The 19,727-nt window shown below is 46.4% G+C and overlaps 1 protein-coding gene across 1 annotated transcript in view; it reads left to right on the top strand.

The window, feature by feature from the left end:
* LOC144818172 (general transcription factor IIH subunit 2) overlaps positions 1-19,727 on the top strand; it is a 368,595-nt gene that overhangs the window by 157,989 nt on the left and 190,879 nt on the right. Inside the window, exons 6-8 of the mRNA XM_078675294.1 lie at positions 4,630-4,680; positions 10,855-10,909; positions 11,676-11,781. Coding sequence (XP_078531420.1) covers positions 4,630-4,680; positions 10,855-10,909; positions 11,676-11,781 — 212 coding nt within the window. The remainder of the gene's footprint in view (positions 1-4,629; positions 4,681-10,854; positions 10,910-11,675; positions 11,782-19,727) is intronic.

The raw sequence follows: 19,727 nt of genomic DNA, 5'->3' as shown, positions 1-19,727 counted from the left end.
GGGGGGAATCCAACCCTCATCTTGGGTAGTGACTTTACTACGGTTCTTGACATTACACCTGATTGATCACAACCCCCCACCCTTTTTGAGCGCCCCTGCCATGCGCACCTCAACTGAACTGGCTTACTGGCTCCACCAAGGGATCTCATAGATGCATGGTTAGCACGCCAGCCACAGATAAGAAAAAACACATTCTATTTGCCTGTCCATGTTCTCCATGTTCACCTACATTGCACCTCCTTACAGATGCAAGTCCTACACACAGACTGTTTAAGCAAAACCTTGTCTCAGATCATGATCTGTTATTGTTAACCCTGGCCTTGGGATGTGTGCCTACTCCACTGCCCACCTGGCGGATGCAGCCTCTGTGGCTGGAAGTCTAAGTGCTTTGCATATTCTGCGCAAAGCCACTGTAGAATACTTACAGGACAACACAGGCTCTTCACCAGAGCTATTAAATGGGAAACATATAAAGTGGTCATACGCAAAGCTATCCTGCACACCATGATCGGTGCACGCATGTCCCTAGAAGCAGACTTTCAGCAAGTGGAGGCAGCACTGGACCACCTTGCATGCAGAAGGGATGAACATGCCAACCCTATGGAGAGGCTCCAATGCTTAGGCATGGTTGCCTTCATGTCCAGAGCCCACGATAAGACTGATGGACCGGCTAATTTGCCCACACAACACATACTCTCATATACACTCTGGTAAAGACCCTTCAAGGCCACTAGTATTTACAGAAAATAATATCAATGCAAAGTCTGTGTGACATTATAAGGTCCTGTATGCAACGGGAATCCTGCTAAATTCACCAGATTTCCTAGACAGTTTAACCACCCCTGCATCCTCCGAATGATGTTGAATTACTTGAGTCTCCTATCACCCAACAAGAAACCCACCAGGCACTATGTACTCTGGCTCTCTGAAAGACTGCTGGGTTGGTTGGCCTATCGGTGGAGGTTTATGCCAAATTTGACCCCTTCTTGCACAACGCCTGGAAATTCAAATTAGCCCTACAGCTGTAATGTCTTCCTCCTACTGAGAGAAGTGATTGTCTGCTATACCTAACTCCGATCATGACCCCACAACTGTTGCCTCCTATCCCCCGTTATCCATTCTGAACACAGATTATAAAATTATAAGCAAAATTCTGGCCAACCGCCTCTTCCCTCACCTTACATCCCCTTTTCAACCCATTCTGACTGGATTTCAGCCCTGCAAAATGCCTCTCTCAACATATGTTGCTTATACCAAGTTATGGAGGGAGTCTTGCAGGCCTGGTCGAGGCTGCATGTATCCCCATTGCCCTAGAATAGGCGTTTGATACCCTGAGCAAGGATTAAATACTGGCTGCATTGAAACTTTGCGGGCTTGGCCCCTGGATGCTACAATGGATTAAATTGCTGTACTTTCCCCCCTCAGCCAGGGTAAGGACTGGCCCCCACATCTCTGAAGCATACGCTATAGTGCCCGGAACCAGACAGGGGCACCCTTTGTTTTGTTCTCACGGTAGAGCCATTAGCAATCAAATGAAGAGAGATGGGAAGAGGCTTGGAAATACCACTGGGGGATACCCTACATGCTGATTCTTTATGTATGCTGTTGTTTCGATGGTCTTTTCACATAGATCTCGAACCGCTAGTGCTTATACTAGATGTGTTTGACGCCCTGTCTGACGTTAAAGTCAACCCTACAACCCATTACTTTTCCCACTCTGGCAAGGCACTTCACCCACAAGCTTGCTTTTTGGCCGGAATGCCTTCGCTGGGCGTTTCAGTCCCTCAAATACCTGGCTATAAACATTTGCAGTACCCTTGGGGACTTCTTGGAGGGCAACCTTGGTGCTACGATGTGTAAACTTCGAGTCCAAGTGGATTGGGATTTTAATAAATATTTCCAAAAGTCCTAGAATTAAACGTTTAGGTGCTTCCTAGCCAGAGATGATAATCCTATATTTAATATTGCATCATAATGCTTTCCCATGGAACAGCCAGCTGTGCTATGGTGAAAATAGATTTTTGCCGCTTTTACACTCTAGGGACATGTGTAAACGCAACCTTTTACATGTCCTACTCTTAAATACCATGCACTCTGCCTTATGTTCAACAGGACTGCATAAAAGTAGCTTGTTAATATTTAAAAAGCAGGGTTTGACCTGTTAAAAGGGGTTCTGTTGACGGGTCTAATTCACAGTTTGAAACTGCACAGGCAGCCTACAAATGGCACGCCTGCAGTCATGCTTTCACTGTAACTGCAGTGGGTGGCACAATCAGTGCTGAAGGCCACTAGTCACATCCGACTTACAAGCCCTGCGTACCTTTTGTATCATGTACTAGTGACTTCTAGGTAAGTTAAATAAACCAATGAGGTGTGTTTCAATGTCATCATGTTAAAAGGGGAACACAGGTGAGTTGGGTAAAGTGCACAGAGTTCTACAGCTAGCAAGATTAGTCTAGGAGAAAATCTGGGGGTACACCGCACAAAAGATGGTAGTTTCCAACATTTAAATATTGTTTCGCCCTCAAATGTTTCTCACATTTAACATACCGGCTAGATCCTCCCATTTATGGAATCTATTTAGATACTGCAGGTCATCCAGAAGTACCAAAAATGAATTTCCTGAGTGCCAATCATATGCTGACCCAGAGCCTTCCTAGCACTTTTCCTAAGTGTGAATTATTGCAATGGTGGATGCGGAAAGATGACCAGGTGCATAACCTCTGTAAATCGTTTTTGTGCACCCTGAGGGAGCTATGATATGCTAGTTGACCAATAGACATGGTTCCTGCATAGATGAGAACACCATTAGCTGAGGCGTCCACTAATATTGCCTCATTACCTGGAGTGTACCCTACATATCTTAGAACTCCCTGCATAGTGTTGTCAGAGATATCATGGGTGTGACTCCATCCATAGTGGTAATGTAGGATAGAGTCTAGCTGCAGAAGTCCTCTGTACCCTTTATGATGTAAAACATTGGGAATGCTATTGAGAAATATCATTTTGTTTAAAGTGGTGTGTCCATTTAGAAAGTGAGTAACCATCAGCATGTTACACCTTCAGTGAAGCATAGAAATGTGCTTAAAAAGCTTATGACCAAGCACAGCAGACCTATCATTGGATATAAAGATCCCCAGATATTTAAAAACCTGCGTAGAAATGTGGGTCTGTGACGTAAAGCCAGACCCAGGCATCCATTTTTTGAGAGGCAATATGTGTTTCAGTTTGACCAATTGGATCCTGAGATATGTGTATGGAAGTTTTCATTTCATCAATATACAGAAATATGTCATACACATAAATAAATTATCATCTCATCTGGGATTTCAGTGATCTGACCAGGGTCTCAATCATTTCCCAATATGCCAGTGGATAAAAAAAAGAGCAAAGAGCACCAGGAAGAGGGGGCACCCCTGCCTATTGTTCCTTTCTGTATTGAATTGTGGATACAAGTCACCATTCACTTTTTCTTTCGCCCTCAGGCATGTTTATGGGAGCCTGGCGTATATGAGAAACATTGGTCCTTGCCTTTCTTTTGCAATATTGTTAACATGCCTAGCAAATTGGCCTGTGAGACAATTTTAGACTAATACACAACTGTGTGCCATTCTAACACCTGTCATATGGTTGTGGGATTTTAGAGTTTTACTGCGTTCTGTTGACACATGCTTCTCAGCCGAGCAGATGTGTGGGCTCTGTACTGCTGCTATAATAAACTATAATTACTTTATACTTTGTCTCTGTATTTTCAACACAGGTCTTAATATTACCCAATGTAATGGTTCTTAGTTTGCCAGCATCAGAAGCATAGAGAGAGGAATGAGTCTTGAAGAGATTGGAAGCTGTGACCTGATCACAGCAGCTGCTATTTATCTCACTCAGTTTTTCCACGTCGTAAATTTCACCTGCAGGCCTAACTAGCTGACTATAGATAATAGTTCATAGTCCGATTCTGCTGTTTGTGCCAATGTCAATTTTGTCTTACCTATTTCATCTTCAGTACATGACAAATTTTAATAATCGGACACTGAGATTGATAGACACCTATCTAGATATACGTGCTCTCTCTTGAATTAACTCTGGCTAGATCATAGAAGAAAGACCTCCATTGTTTTGGGAATCACTTCAAAAAAGTTGTCTCAAATTCATTCAGTCATCCTTCCGAGACACTCTTTGAACACAGCTCTCTAGTATGATTTTTGAGGAATCGAATTTGAGATCCTTTTTTCCTACTCAAAAGGGATGGGACTTTGCAACCTTCTGCTAACCTGGTGTTTGCTTGTAAAGCAGCCGGTGTCCTGCAGAATAACAAAATATGTCCTGTTCTGGTCTTGTTTTGAGTCCACTGCATCTGATGTCTTTGTCAGGTGGGTTTAAGCAATTGCTTGTTTCTGTTTGTTTCGCGAAGCTTCTGCCAGTCATCATTTACCATTAATCATTGTGAATTTGTGGACCGTGAACCCTTAAAGGAAATTCAACAAGTTATCAGTCAAGTTGCCTGGTACTAGAATCCAAATGTAGGAGATCTTTAGTTTGTGGCTTTGATTTTTATGATGAGAAAATCTGCTTTTATTTTGGTAGTTTATTGCAAGTTTGACTTTAATTATGCTTTGTATTGATTTGCAGCTTCTTGAGTACTTTGTTGAAGAATACTTTGATCAAAATCCAATTAGCCAGGTAAGGATTTTAGTTATCATTTGTATGCAACTGTTTAAACATACAAAATGGAGGAAGGGAGGATCTGAAGACGTTGTGACATATTTAACTTGATAGTAAAACGTTAAGTATTTCAAATCTTCCATTAGGCGTCAGGCAGCAGCAGTTTAAATATATACAGTTTAACATATCTCACAAGATCTATATGACCCTCCCCAAAGATTGCTAGTATATACCCCGGAATGTCCCTGATGAGGGTCCTTCAAGCGGTTCTGCACATGTTGGAATGCTAGATAGTGGTGGACTACATGCAAGAAACCATTAATGTGCTGAATGGTCAGGTGTACTACACAGATCTTCACTTGCTGATTGTTGCATACTGAGGCTCTTTCAGTGCCTACAAGAGATTGAACAAATGTAATTGCAAGTTTTTAGATGCGGCACTGTGGAAAGTCAGACATGACACAGGGAGGTGAAAAGGGGTTTTATGATGTATCCAGTCGCACAAGAATGGGCTGGCTGGCTACTAACATTTACACATAATCGAACCTCTAGTGAAATCCAGGATTATACGAGAATAACAAAATAATGAAATGGTTATGTAGACGTTATCGTTGGATATGATATGATCTTCCCTTTCGTTAAAGACCTCTCAGAAATTCATTGAAAAAACAAAAGTTAGAGTGATGTTATAGTTGGGTGTTGAAATGGGTTTTTAAACCACACAAACGCTGAAATTCAAGTTATAGTTTAGTGTTCTCACTATAACATGCAACCCCACCATACACTGCTTATGATTTCACATATAACAACACTCATTTCCAGTTTTTTTTTAACTTAAAGAAATTTAATACCATACATAACTCCCATGAATCAAGGGGAGGAAGCGGTAGTGACGGCCTAGAAAGACTGTAATAAACATCGAGAAAAGACATAGTAGAAACATCCTTTGAACGAAGCCATGTGAGGCTGAAACGTGTTGGGACTGGGCATCACAATTGTCTTCTTAATTTAATAAATGATTCATGCCAATTTCTGTAGTGCAGAGTAGGTGGTGTTTAGTGTGCCCAAACAAGTTTTGTTATATTAAGTGGGGCAACTCACCCGCTTTGCCTCCGACACCCCCTTAGGAAAATAGTGTGCCGAAACCAAACAGCGATTTGGAGACAGGAGGAATTGCATTTGGATGTCTTGTGCAGCCACTGCCTCTGAATGAAATCAAGAGAAACAGACCTGAGGCAGCGGCTGCACTAAGCTCATTTTGACAAGTGCAGTGTCTAGGCCGCAGTGTAGTGTCTGACCGGCAAGCACACACAATGTATGAGAGCATAGGGCCCTGCGGGCTCCGTACCTATACACAAATTGAAAGAAACTGCACCCCTGAGTCATGTACAACATTACTTTCATTATATTAGTGCTGGGGGGTTCCTATGGGATGAACAGCCAGACATCCTTGTAACACTCGATCTTTTCATGTTGCAGAAAGTGTCCAGCTCCCAGGTTAAAGGAAGTCACTGCCTCCTCTCGGGTTATACATTTCCCATTGACGTAGAGATCCCCCAACAGCTGGCATCCTCCCTCTTTCCAGTACCGCACAGACATGGACTCACCAATACATGAGTAAGGTTGTCCCGCCCAAAGAGGCATTTCCGGGGCATAAGGAGCACCACCCACCGAACCATGCTCTCACAGGTGATATCCACATGTTGTACAATGTAGGAAAACGATGCAGGAAGCCTGGAACCGAACATTAGAAGATTTAGCAGAGGCTGACCACCGCATGTACCCGCCAGGAGTCGCTTTTCCCATTCATCGTCACCATCCAGTCAATGGACCGCATGCTGTAGTTGGGAAGCCATGTAATAAAGTTTCAGGCAGGGCAACTAGAGCCCTCCTCTACACTATCCTCTTTGTAGTGTTTTGAATAGCACCCTCTTGCGTCTGGTACCCCAAAGGAGGTCCATCAACAGGCCATTCGGTGTCTGGAAACAGTGTCTGGGAACTACTTATAGCCAATGCTGTTGGACATACAGACAACGTGGCAAAATGATCATTTTCACAATCACTATCCGGCCCATAAGGGACAGGGGTAATTATTTCCAGAACTGTACAGAGCCACATACTCCTTCTGTCACCCTCCCAACATTAAGATCCAAGTATGAGGAGGCCTTATTGTCCAATCAGATCCCTAAGTATTTAGCCCCAATAGTCACCCATGGAATTCCCACCTGTGGTAGCTCGCTTTCAGGTCTTCCCGCCAGTCTCCATTTAGATTTTCCCTGATTAATTCTAAGACCAGAGACATCTCCAAACCTCTGTAACACTTTAGGGAGGAATGGCACTGAATATGCCGGCTGTTTTAGATACACCAATGTTTCATCGGCATAAAGGGAGACCACATTTGTGGTCTCTCCAAGAGTTATCCCCCATAAGCCCATCCTTTCCTCAGGGCAGCCACAAGAGGTTCCATGGCAACTGCAAATATGAGTGGCGAGATATGGCAGCCTTAACCGGTGCCCCGACACTGCTCAAATGGATTGGATTCCAGCTCTTATTCTCGCCGAAGGAGCAACATACAGTACCTGGACCCATTTGATGAAACCTGGATCCATTTGATGAAACCTTGACCCACTCCGACCTGTCGAAGTACCTGCCAGACATTAGACCAATCCACAGATTCGAAGGCTTGTTCTATATCTAAGAGTGCTAGGGCATAATCGTCCTCCATGAGGCACGGAGCATGCAATACGTGTTAGGCGCTGCAATTTATAAGTGGTACTACGCTTTGGAATTAATCCTGCTTGATCTGTATGTCTAAGAAGGGGCATGTGTGGGACAAGGCGGGCCGCTAGAATCCCACTAAGAAATTTCACATCCAGATTCTAGATCGAGATCGGCCTGTGGGACCTAGCGATCAAAGGGTCCCTATCAGGTATTGGAATAATGGCCACAAAGGCCTCACATTTGGAGGCCGGCAAAGTGTTAACCCCAAGTGATTCATTGTAGTCCTCCACAAGGCAGTTAGCCAACAGAGGGGCAAACCTATGATAAAACTCCATTGGTAGCCTGTTGCTTCCAGGGCTCTTGCCTGGCTTGAGATGCCTAATTGCCTCAAGGATCTATTCCCTATTATTTGGATATTCATTTCACATAAGTGTTACTGAGATATACAACCAGGACTTCATTGATTGCGCATTGCATATACACTAACTCTCCGTTCCCATCGCGGAGCTGTAATATAGGGGTTATAGATTACTCCCTTTTAACCACTCGGGCTACAGAGCTCCCTTTGAATCTCCCTCCATGTGCATCCGTTGTCGGTTTGCTGTAGGTGTGTATTTCTCTAACCTGTGCCAATCATCAAGCAAGGTCTCCCGAGTGCACACCACTCTGGCACAGTGTGAGGCGTCATGAGAAGCGCTGCCTCTAATCTACCCAGCTTTGCTTCCTAGGTTTTTATGTCTTGTTCCAACTGACTCCGAATACCATATGAAAGTTTGATGCGCACTCCTCTAAGGACGGCCTTCATGGCCTCCCAATCAAGCGGCTGGCTCGATGCAGATGACCAGTTTTATTCAAAGTAATGTGTCAGGGCATCCATGAGAGTTGCCTTGAAAATAGGATCTGTCAGTGCTTTTGCTCAAAGGCGCTACTGGGGTATCGCTGGGCGGTTGTGGACTCCCCCCAAGACTCGACAGGACAGGCGAGTGATCCGAGAGGTATCTGGGCAGTTAGGTAATCCCCGCAACTTCGGGTGCGAGTTCAACCGAGAGTAAACAGTACTCTAAGCGGCTAAAAGTTCTGGATGCCGGAGAATGACAAGAGAACAATCTCTTCGCAGGGTGACTGTTGCTCCATAACTGCATGCCAGCCAAAATCTCCCTAAGTGTCCCAGTCAACCGGGGTTTGGTATAGGCATGAGGGGGTTCGTTGTCCAGGGACCCATCAAGGACACTGTTCACATCTCCTATCAATATTATCGCTGCACCCAAATAGGGAGTTGCTGCTGCCAGCACAGCAGGGAAGAAATCAGGGCAGTCAACATTAAGGGCATACACATTAATGATGCGTATCTCTCGCCCTTCCTACTTCCCATGTAAAATAACATACCTCTCCTCGAGATCCACCACATGGTGCAAACACTGAAAGGTAACCTCAGGAGCTACCCAAATAAGGACCCTCTTGCAAAGCCTGAATATGAGGTGGCATAAAGCTGCCTTCTCCACTGTTTCCTCAGGCATGGGAGGGAGTCCCCCTACCCCCCAAATTTGCATCTCTTGCAAACATGCTACCGCCACCCGTACAGCTTGAAATAAGCAAACCCAGTCAGTGTTTCTCAAAGGTAATGATACCACGGACATTCCAGGTAATTAGCTTTGTTATGGAGGCGGCTATGGGTTACAAATTAATCTCTCCTTAACCCACATCTTCAGTACATTCCTGCACAATCAGTTCAGCCAAAGGGACCCTCCTGGCATTGTAGACATAGATCTCGGACATGGAAGCAGGGTCAACAACTCCAACCATACTGCAACAGGTAAATCATATGTCAATTCAAACTCCCCCTCGCCTTGGCCAGTACTGCCATCCCACCTGGTCTAAGACCAGACAGGATAAGGATTTGCGAGTGCCCCCACCCCCCACATCCCAACAAGAACAGAGAAGAACAAGGAACCACAAAACCATATTCCCCATTTCGTTTTTCTTTTTTGTTTCGTTGCTTTTCACAGACACTTATGCCGAGCTAGAGGTTGGTCAGCTGGTGGGGTGTGAGCTATGACCCAAAATCCACAGCTACCCACTTTGCAAAAAACTGGTCACTTTTGTAAGGAAAAATATGATATATTCATGTTGCATTTTGGGTTAATTTCTGTCTCGGAGACTAGGTCTACCTTCACAAGTGATGTACCATTTTTATCAGAACACATGTGGGAGCATAGAATAGTAGGATATTTATTATTACTAGGATTTCGCTGCATTTGAGCCTTCCAAATGTAAGCCTGTGTAAGAAAAATACATTTTGAAAAATTGCCTTTAAATCATATGCTTGTACGGGTACCCCCAATTTCAGAGATGTACACATAACCACTGCTTCTAAACTCCATATCTTGTGCCCATTTCAGAAATACATAGGTTGCATTGATACTTATTTTTCACTCTACATATTTCACCATTTGAGCTGGTCTATACTCAGTACACATATGGAAAACAGTTGTACGGTGGAGCTCAGTTGTTGGCTCTGGTACCTTGGGTTCTTGGAAAACCTTCAAACCCTATATAGCCCCCCTACCAAAGGGTCTAGCGGATGTAACAGTACATTGCTTTTGTAAATCGGCCATTGTGTCAAAAAGTCACAAATTAAAATATCACAAATGGCAATATTTTCCTTCTCGATTTCAATATTTCGTTATTTCAACAGTTAGTTTCTCTGAGAAAACATTGAGGGATCTACACATATGACCCCTTGCTGAATTTGGAAGTTTGTCTACTTATCAGAAATCTAAAACTGTCCTGTATCACCCATGGGTTTCACATCGGTTTGCACCACAAACTAAAAGTAGGTTGAAAGCACAAAAAATAGGAAAAATGCGCTACCTCTTTGAAAAATGACAAAACTGTGGTAATTTTTTTTTTTTTTAATTCAGCCTTGCATGTTCAGGAAGATGGTGACTTTAGTACATCAAACTGTTAATTGATGCAATTTTTATGAAAAAGTCCAAACCCTTTTATCCAGAGCACTTTTTTATGTATTTTCCCCCAAAATTAAAAATGTAGCTATATTTTTGCCATTTTCACGGTCCCCTCCAGGGGAATTAACAAACCCTGGGTACCTTGAGAATCCTCAGGGAGTTGGGGAAAAAAAGGACACAAATTTTGTGTGGATAGCTTATGTGGACAAAAAATGTATGGAGGCCTAAGTGCGAACTACCCCAAAGCGCAAAAAAAAAAACAGGCTTCGCACTGGAGGGGAGGAGGGGGAGAGGCCTGGCAGCAAAAGGGTTCAAATAATTTGAGTTGCAGAGTAAAGTACCAAAAGAAACCCACCTTTAAGTCTAATAAGAAGTAAGTTCAACGGTGTGCATCAAAGGCAGCTTGTACATGCACAACACATCGCCGAAGAAATATCTTGCCCACTGATTTGTATAACGACCCCTTCCACCACAGATATCTAATTACATATATGTTGATTTCCAGATCGGTCTCATTGTAACGAAGAGCAAACGAGCAGAAAAACTGACAGAACTTGCAGGTAAATAGTAATTCATTTTTGTTGTAACACATGATTTCTCATCTTTTCTTTTATTTACAATATCATATTTTTTTTAACCGCGTAACCATGTTAAGTGGGCGAGGCCGCATCGGCCAACGGATGTGCGCAGCACTATGGAGGTAGTGCTTGCGACGCCCGTTGGCAGACTTGCGCAACGAAGGGGTTGAATAGAAAAAAAACATTGCGTGTAATAGTTGTGAAGTTTAATGATTAGTATAAATGTGAAATTGACTTTCTATTGACTTCCTTGTGATTACCGAGGTGCAGCCACTGGATCCCCCCCCCCTCACCCCTGCCCTGTAACTAGCAAGGTGCTACAATATAATCAATTGTTTACTTTTTCTATAAAAATAGCTAGGCTTACTATGATCTGCTTGACTAACATTCGAGGGGGGGCTGTTTGTGCCACACAGTAGATCTCTCGGAGTCCTAAAATGAGGAGAAACTCGTAATCAGGCCCTTAACCTTTTATTTTACATCGTGATTAATTTCAAACTATGGTTGATATTCCCTTGAAGCGGGATGTGTTACCTGAAATGGTTAAAAGTTGAGAGTGCATCGATCCAAGTGCTCTCAGGTGTATTGTTTTTTGTGCTGTTTACATGCTAGTAGATGGATATGTTACCACTCGCAGGCTTTGTTTTATTACTCTCAAAGGGAACACACATAAAGATTGTTAAATGACTAGCCACAATTGCCTAATTGTTCTAATTGACATTAGATATCATTGCTCTTCTAATTGCAGGAAACCCAAAGAAGCACATAACCGCCCTCAAGAAAACTGTTGATGTGACTTGCAGTGGGGAGCCATCATTGTTTAACTCTTTGTCTTTGGCCATGCAGACTCTTAAGTTAGTATATGGGGTACACGGGGCTCTTGCTGCCTTCATTACACAAATGTTCTACTGACTCTTTAAAGTATATTTCTGGCTGGCAGTGATGTATAAAGGGCCTTTCTTGACAGCTGTATCATCATGATTGGTAAATCAGTATTCAAATCATTGTAATATTGGGGAGTACATAATAATAAGGATGCAATTTTAAACTGTCGGCCCCACTTATTTTTCACAGTAAAAAAAACAGACTGCACAACAGTAATGTTAAGTTGGTTAAAAAAATGTAATCAACACAATTACATGCAAGATATAACAGTTTGAAACACTAAAAAATACTTAGTTGTTGTATACCTAAATGTAAAAATTGTGACTCAAGTTAAATTATATCCATACCTTTTTCTATGAACCCAGTCCGTTATTTATAATCAAGTATGCTTCCTCACTGAGGATTTTCAGGCTAATGTGCAATTCGGATATCAGGAGTATCCAGAATTTGTCGTCATTTAGATTTTACTCCCAGAAATAAATGGTCCAGAATCCAGAGTTTTGTGTATGAGCAGTTCCTATCACTTGAACAGCAAAACAAACTCTGTTCTAACAAGGACACACAGCATAAAGGAAACACAGGCAGATGGTTAAAGTGTGCATGAGGAAAAGCTTGTAAATGTATTCACATTTGGATGCCTTTTTCTTTTCAGTGGTGGGAGTATATACTTCTTTGGTGGGATTAGTGCTACCACATGCCAGGGAGACTACTTTCCATCTGGAACGGTTATCAGTTCCTTTGAAACTAGTATCTCCCTTAAAGGAACTGAATATAACATAAAGGACACCATTATTGAACTAGCCGCTGGCGACACTTGAATCGCTTTAAACTATAAAACATAATGCCTATTCCAAATATGATATTTTTATTCAAGGTCCTAGAAAAAACAGCTCAAATGTAACTGTTAGCCAGCCTAGACAGCACTATATGTTAGAGCAACGGCAGTGTGACTTCACACCAAATAGATGGCCAGAGAGAGCACTCCTTGATGTGCATACAATGCAGATCTGTCCTTCCCGATGATCCAAAATTTGAAGGTGACTTTCAACACCCTCTACTTTAATATCGTTCTAAAATGATTGCATGGCATGATAGGAGCTTTTGAGCTTGCAATCATTTTGGTTTGCATCTTTCCCTTTTGATCAATATGCCCAAATTAGGTTAAGACTTAAGACCCTGTGTGTCCGAATCCCCTTCAGAGGGCCACGGGGTAAGTAGGAGCTACTGGGTCCAACCGTAGGGGTTGAGGCCTTTTACTTCTTATGTCCCGGGGCCCAACCTACTATGCATCTTTAGCAACTGGGCGAAGTACCGCATGAGGACTTGACTCAGTGTTAGTGTGGCCTGAGCAGTCCAAGGCTTCTCAGAGTAGTGGGGTAGGTGGATATGGGATGAACGCAGGCTCACAACTCGAAATACGTTCAGCGATAAACGATTGTCTAGTCAACCACTTGCTTTATGGAAAAAGGAGTATTCATATATAAACACTAAGTAAAATACAGCATTCACAAAAAATACATACAGTCCCCTGACGTCAGGGTTCTATTTTTTTGTTTTATAGGCGAGTTCCTGATTTCCACTACCCTCTCGCCAGTGGTGGTGGTTAGTTCCCATTCACTATAGGCAACATTCAGTTAAGCACCACTAGTAGTCCAGGTTTCAGGAATTCTACTCTTTATTAAAGTTAAGTATTCTCACGCGGAGGCACTATATGACAGGCAAGTTCCCCCTTGGTTGTCTAGCTCCTAATCAGTCATGCCCCCAAAAGCAGGGTTGGAATGATCAGAATCTCAGAGCGTGCTCAGCTGCAGCGACGGCCTCTGGTAAATTCTTCGCACGCATACCGGAAAGGGCAGCGGTCAGGTGTCCTTGAGTTCCTCACATGCTGTCCTGTAGAGACAGCAGCCAAGGGGTTCTTTATGCTCCTCCAATGGTGAGAAGCTTCTTAGAATCCTCCCCACAGGTTAGGTGTCGAGGGGTGCGATGCTCCTTATGCTGACCCTCAGTCGGGGTTTGGGACCGCTCGAGTCACCGTGGCTGCCTCCTTCTCATGATGATGGTCTCAACCAGACCAGGCTCCTTGTCTTGTCCTGGTGGCCCCACCGGGCATACAGGGTCGACATCTTCACTGTACACGGGCTACGGCCTCATCGACATGGTAGCAATCTTCAGGGTTTCCCCACCTGGCATATGGGGTCACTGACTTTACCCTGCACCCAGGCAACAACCCGATTAGTGCAGCAGCCAAATCCATACACCTTATTGCAGGGTTCCAGTCTCCAGGATCTCCTACTGGACCTTGCTTTCTCCAACGCTCATCTCTTCCTCACAGGGCGCACTGCACTTGGCAAGCAGGCAGGCACAGATGCACCAGGAACGAGGGACAGGTGAATCTCTTGGTGATATCCCCTCACCAAGTTGGGAGTCCAGCATGTTTCCAGGCAGGTCGCTCCCCATGCCGCGCAGTTCCACCGGTCTGTGCCCAGCTGCCGCTCCTGCTGACTGAAGTTCGAGGCCCGCCTCCACCCGCAGGCTACCACCTGTGCCTCATCCCTGGTGGCCAGTGGAAGGCCGTAGGTTTGCTTCTGATATCTGCCCTGTATTTTGTTTAATTGTTTTTCTGCTCTTTTTCTGCTAATTGCACTGTATTTTGGTAGTTGGTTTCTGTGATCGCTTTTTTCATTCCGCTTCCTTTGTGCCCCTTTGCCTTCTGTTTCCCTTTCGCCGTTCCTCCCTCCTGTTTTCCCGCCGCTGTGTCCCCTGCGGCCCTGCCCCCGCTCACCCATTCGCCTGCTCCCCCCTCCCAGCTACTCCTCCTTCCCACCTCCCCTTCTTATGGCGGCCACTGCGCAATCAAGGGAGCGTCCATTGACCCTATTTCCAGGCAGGTTGCTCCCCACGCCGCACAGATCCACCTGTCTGTGCCTGTGCTCTGTGCCCAGCTGCCCCTCCTGCTGACTGAAGTTCGGGGCCAACCTCCACCCGCAGGCTACCACCTGCTCCTCATCCCTGGTGGCCAGTGGTAGGCCATAGGTTTGCTTCTGCTATCTGCACTGTATTTTGTTTGTTTTTCTGCTCTTTTTCTGCTAATTGCACTGTATTTTGGTAATTGGTTTCTGTGATCGTTTTCTTCATTCCCCTTCCTTTGTGCCCCTTTGCCTTTTGTTTCCCTTTCGCCGTTCCTCCCTCCCGTTTTCCCTCCCCTGCGGCCCCGGCCCCCCACTCACCCATTCGCCCGCTCCCCCTCTCAGCTGCTCCTCCCTCCCACCTGCCCTTCTTATGGCTGCCGCTGCACGGCCTCGCCTAAGGCAAGCCAGTCCGTGCCCGGACCGTGCCCAGCACCAGAACCCCTGGACCCCGCGAACGCCATGATGCCTGACTCCGCTACGATGCCAGCACCCTCCACACACTCGACACCGGACAAGAACACACCTGCTTTCAGGCCGCCCCAAAGCGCACCCATGGACTCTTCTACTGCTGGAACTGCAGCTTCACCAGCACCAGAGCTGCCAATCCGCCCACCAGGACAGGACCCAACCACCTCCGTTGCATACTCCTGAACACCCGCTCCGCACGCCAACACGCCGTTGAACTCTGGGACCTGCTCAACACATTCAGACGTCACCTTCCTGACAGAGACCTGGATGAACGACTCCTCGGCACCCGACATCGCCATAGCCATCCCGGATGGCTACAAGAGCACTCGCAGAGACCGCACCAATGTAGTGGGAGGAGGAATCGCCATCGTCCACAAGTCCACCCTCAAGATCTCTACCAACTCCAACGACACCCTCAACATGCTGATCACCTGCACTTCCAGATCCACACCGACCCCAACACCCCCCTCGGAGGAACCCTGATCTACAGACTATCCGGACCCCAACCACAGTTCAGCAACTCCATCGCCGTCTTCATCAGCACGCACGCCCTCGCCTCCACGGACTACATCCGCCTAGGAGACCTGAACTTCCACCTCGAAAACAACAATGACACCAACTCCACCACCTTGATCGCCAACCTCGCCAACTTCGGACTCTTGTGACAACACCCATCCATTCGACCGGCCATACGCTGGATCCCATCTTCTCGGCAAGATCCAACGTCTCCTTCAGCCACACCTCAGAACTCCACTGGACCGACCATCTCTGCATCCACTTCACCTTCCTGAAACCCACCACGCACCACCGCACCCAATAGATCCCCCGCTGCTGCTGGAGCAAAGTCACTGAAGAACCACTAACCACCACCCTTGCCCGGAGCCCACCCAACATCCCGGACGCCGCCACCAGCAACCTCAGACGCTGGATCGACGACTGCGACAACACCCTTGCCCCGGTCAAGAACCCCTCCAGCAGACGCACCAACAGGAATGCCTGCTGGTTCACCACGGCCCTCCAGACCTCCAAACAAAACTGCATAAAATTGGAGAAGAAATGCCGCCACAAACAGACACCGATGAACCAAGCAGCCCACAAGAACGCCATGCGCCAACACCATCACCTCATCAGATCCGCCAAAAAGACCTCCTTCAAATACAGCCTCGACAACAACGCACACAACAGCAAAGAGCTCTTCAACATTGTGAAAGAACTCTCCAACCCCAGCTCCAACACCAACGCAAGACCTGTGCAACTCACTTGCCTCCTTCCACCGCAAGATCGCAGACATCCACGAGAGCTTCGACATCCAGACCACCACGGCAGCTGACGACATGTCGGACCCCATGGCCACCACCCACTGCGACCCCCTGCTCGCCTAGACTAATATCAATGACGACGATACCATCAAAATCATGAGCACCATCCACTCCGGCTCCCCGTCAGACCCTTGCCCTCATCACATCTTCCACAAAGCCAGCACCACCATCGCACCCCACCTCCGCAAGGCCATCAACATCTCCTTTGGCACCGCAACCTTCCCAGAGAGCTGGAAGCATGCCGAAATCAACGCCTTGCTCAAGAAACCCAAGGCAGACCCAAGGGACATCAAGAACTTCTGGCCCATCTCCCTGCTCCTCTTCCCGGCGAAGGTCATCGAAAAGACCGTCAACAAACAGCTGACCCACTACCTTGAGGAGAACAACATCCTGGATCCATCCCAGTTTGGGTTCCGCAGCAACTACAGCACCGAAACGGCCCTCATCGCTGCCACCGAGGACATCAGGGCCCTTCTGGACAACGGCAAGACTGCGGCCCTCATCCTCTGGGACCTCTCAGCCGCTTTCGACACGGTATGCCAACGCACCCTACGCACTCGCCTCCACGACGCAGCAATCTGCGGCTAATTACCGAACTGGACCACCTCCTTCCTCTCCGACAGAACACAGAGCGTCCACCTACCCACCCTTCTGATCCGAAGCATCCAAAACCATCTGAGGCGTACCCCAAGGATCATCCCTCAGCCCGACCCTGTTCAACATCTACATGGCCCGCTCGCCCGCGTCCACAGACTGCACGACCTCAATGTCCTCTCCTATGCCGACGACACACAGTTGATCCTCTCCCTCACCAAAGACCCTTGCACCGCCAAAACTAACCTCCACGAAGGAATGAAAGCCTTCGCTGAATGGATGAAGAACAGCCGTCCGAAGCTGAACTCTGACAAGACGGAGGTCCTCATCCTCTGCACCACCCCCTCAGCCTGGGACGACTCCTGTGGCCGACTGCCCTCGGTGCACCCACCGACCACACACGCAACCTGGCATTCATCCTCGACACAACACTCTCCATGGCCAACCAAGTCAATGCCATCTCATCCTCCTGTTTCAACACCCTCCGCATGCTCAGAAAGATTTACAGTTCGATCCCCACCAACACAAGAAGAACGGTCACCCAGGCTCTCGTCAGCAGCAGACTGGACTACAGAAACGCCCTCTATGCAGGAGCCCGGGCCAAACTGCTAAAACGACGGCAACGCATACAGAACACCTCTGCACGCCTCATTCTTGACATTCCTCGCCACAGCCACATCACACCCCACCCGAGAGTCCCGCACTGGCTTTCCGTCAACAAAAGGATCGCATTCAAACTCCTCACCCATGCACAGAAGGCACTCCACAAAACCGGACCAACATACTTCAACAGACAACTCACCTTCTACACCCCAAACTGCCAGCTCCGCTCCGCAGACCTCGCCCTCGCCACTGTCCCCCACATCCGAAGAACGACCACCACCGGCAGATCGTTCTCCTACCTCGCCACCAAGTCCTGGAACGCCCTCCCCATCCTCCTATGGCAGACCGAAGACCTTCTGACCTTCAGGAGGCTACTCAAGATCTGGCTGTTCGAGGAGTAGCAGCATAACCCGACCTACCCCCTGCTCAGACCTTGAGACCCTCACGGGTGAGTAGCGCGCTCTATAAATGCCTTGATTGATTGATTGGGTCCCCAGTCCTGGTCACAGGCATACATTTTGCAGAGTGTCTCCTCCTCGCACAGCCAGACTAGCTGCTTGATAGTTGACAATTTTGTTATCTCAAGCTCCCCTTCTTATATCCCATTTCCAGACACCAAATGTGATTTAGAGTCCGAGTCTTTGTAGTTTATGTTGGGGGTCTGCTTCTTTTTTAAGTGCTCTCATCTCTGTTCTTCCTCCAGAAAGCAGTCTGTCAAAGCAAGAGTGATTAAAATCTGATGGGCCCACAACACAGTTCTTGGGAGTTAATAGTCTTGGTCGTTTCCTATTGGATGAGTTTCCTCTAGCTAAAGTGTAATACCGTGACGACAGAGGTGCTCTGTGTGGGGCATAACATGACCTCAAGTTGGAGAACACTGGCCAGAGAGCACCTCCACCAAATAGGCATGTGGAAACCATCTATAACCTGGGTGTGAAATTTGATTGTAAGGGTCCTTCCATAATCAAATTAATTCTGTGGTTGGCAAATGTTTCGACATCCTACGCATGTTCAAGAAATTTCTACACTTTTTGTTGGTCACAAAATCTATCACGGTAGTCTTGATGTTGGTCATATCCAGGCTGGGCTATGCCAATACCCTATACGGCGGTCTGCCGCAAGATTTGTTGAGGAAACATCAAACTGTACAGCATTCTGCTGCTAGGCTTGTTCTCGGTTTACCTAGAAGGGAGCACATTTCTCCCCATCTGCCGAATTTGCCCTGGCTTCCAGTGCACAAGCAGATTCTTTTTAAGACCTCTCTCCTTGTGCACATAGGTTTTTTCTCCTTCTCTCAAGTTCTGTCTTTTAGGATCAAACCTTTTTTATTGGCAAACCATAAAGCAAGTCATATACACAGCAAGCTGCCTACAACCCATTACGGGCCGGTCGCGAAATTAAGTTGTTTACCAATGAGCAGATCCAGTTAGTAACCGTCAAGTGGGTGTGGTAATACACAGCATGTCGCCTACAACCCATAATGGGCCAACCGCGTATAGGGAACATGAGATATCGGCCATCCAAGCTTATTATAAAATGCATAGGTCATAATAATCAACTTAGTATAACAATGGCCATAGCACAGAATCACGGTAAAATGGTTTGTATGCCAAGAAAAACAAAAAACAGAAATTAAACAAACCCTTGCCCACCCCCACCCCTCCCCTTCCGACTAGACTATACCAGGTTTGTAAAGTGTCTGATTTGGCCTGCCCCTATTCAGAGTCCTTGAGTTCATGTGGCCCCGATCTCCCCCTGATCGTGAGGCAAAAATCTCAGGATACGCAGGTATGATGGACAAATCGGTTCCCTGAACTCTTTGAACAGGATAGCGATGAATAGGGACCGTATTTTCGCATATGCTTAAGGGTCAAAACTGGCCGCAATAGACAACCGCTCCATGCCCAAAAAGGACCGGAGCTGATGGAGCCATTGTTTGTGGTCCAGCATTTTGTCTGAACCCAAGTTTGACAAAAGTAACCTGTGCGCTGCATTAAGGGCCATAGTGATCTGTCTGCCTCT

Source organism: Lissotriton helveticus, chromosome 2_1, assembly GCF_964261635.1.
Source record: "Lissotriton helveticus chromosome 2_1, aLisHel1.1, whole genome shotgun sequence".
Lineage (NCBI taxonomy): Eukaryota > Metazoa > Chordata > Amphibia > Caudata > Salamandridae > Lissotriton > Lissotriton helveticus.
The sequence above is the reverse complement of the archived record's forward strand: the minus strand, read 5'-3'. Positions and strand labels throughout refer to the sequence as shown.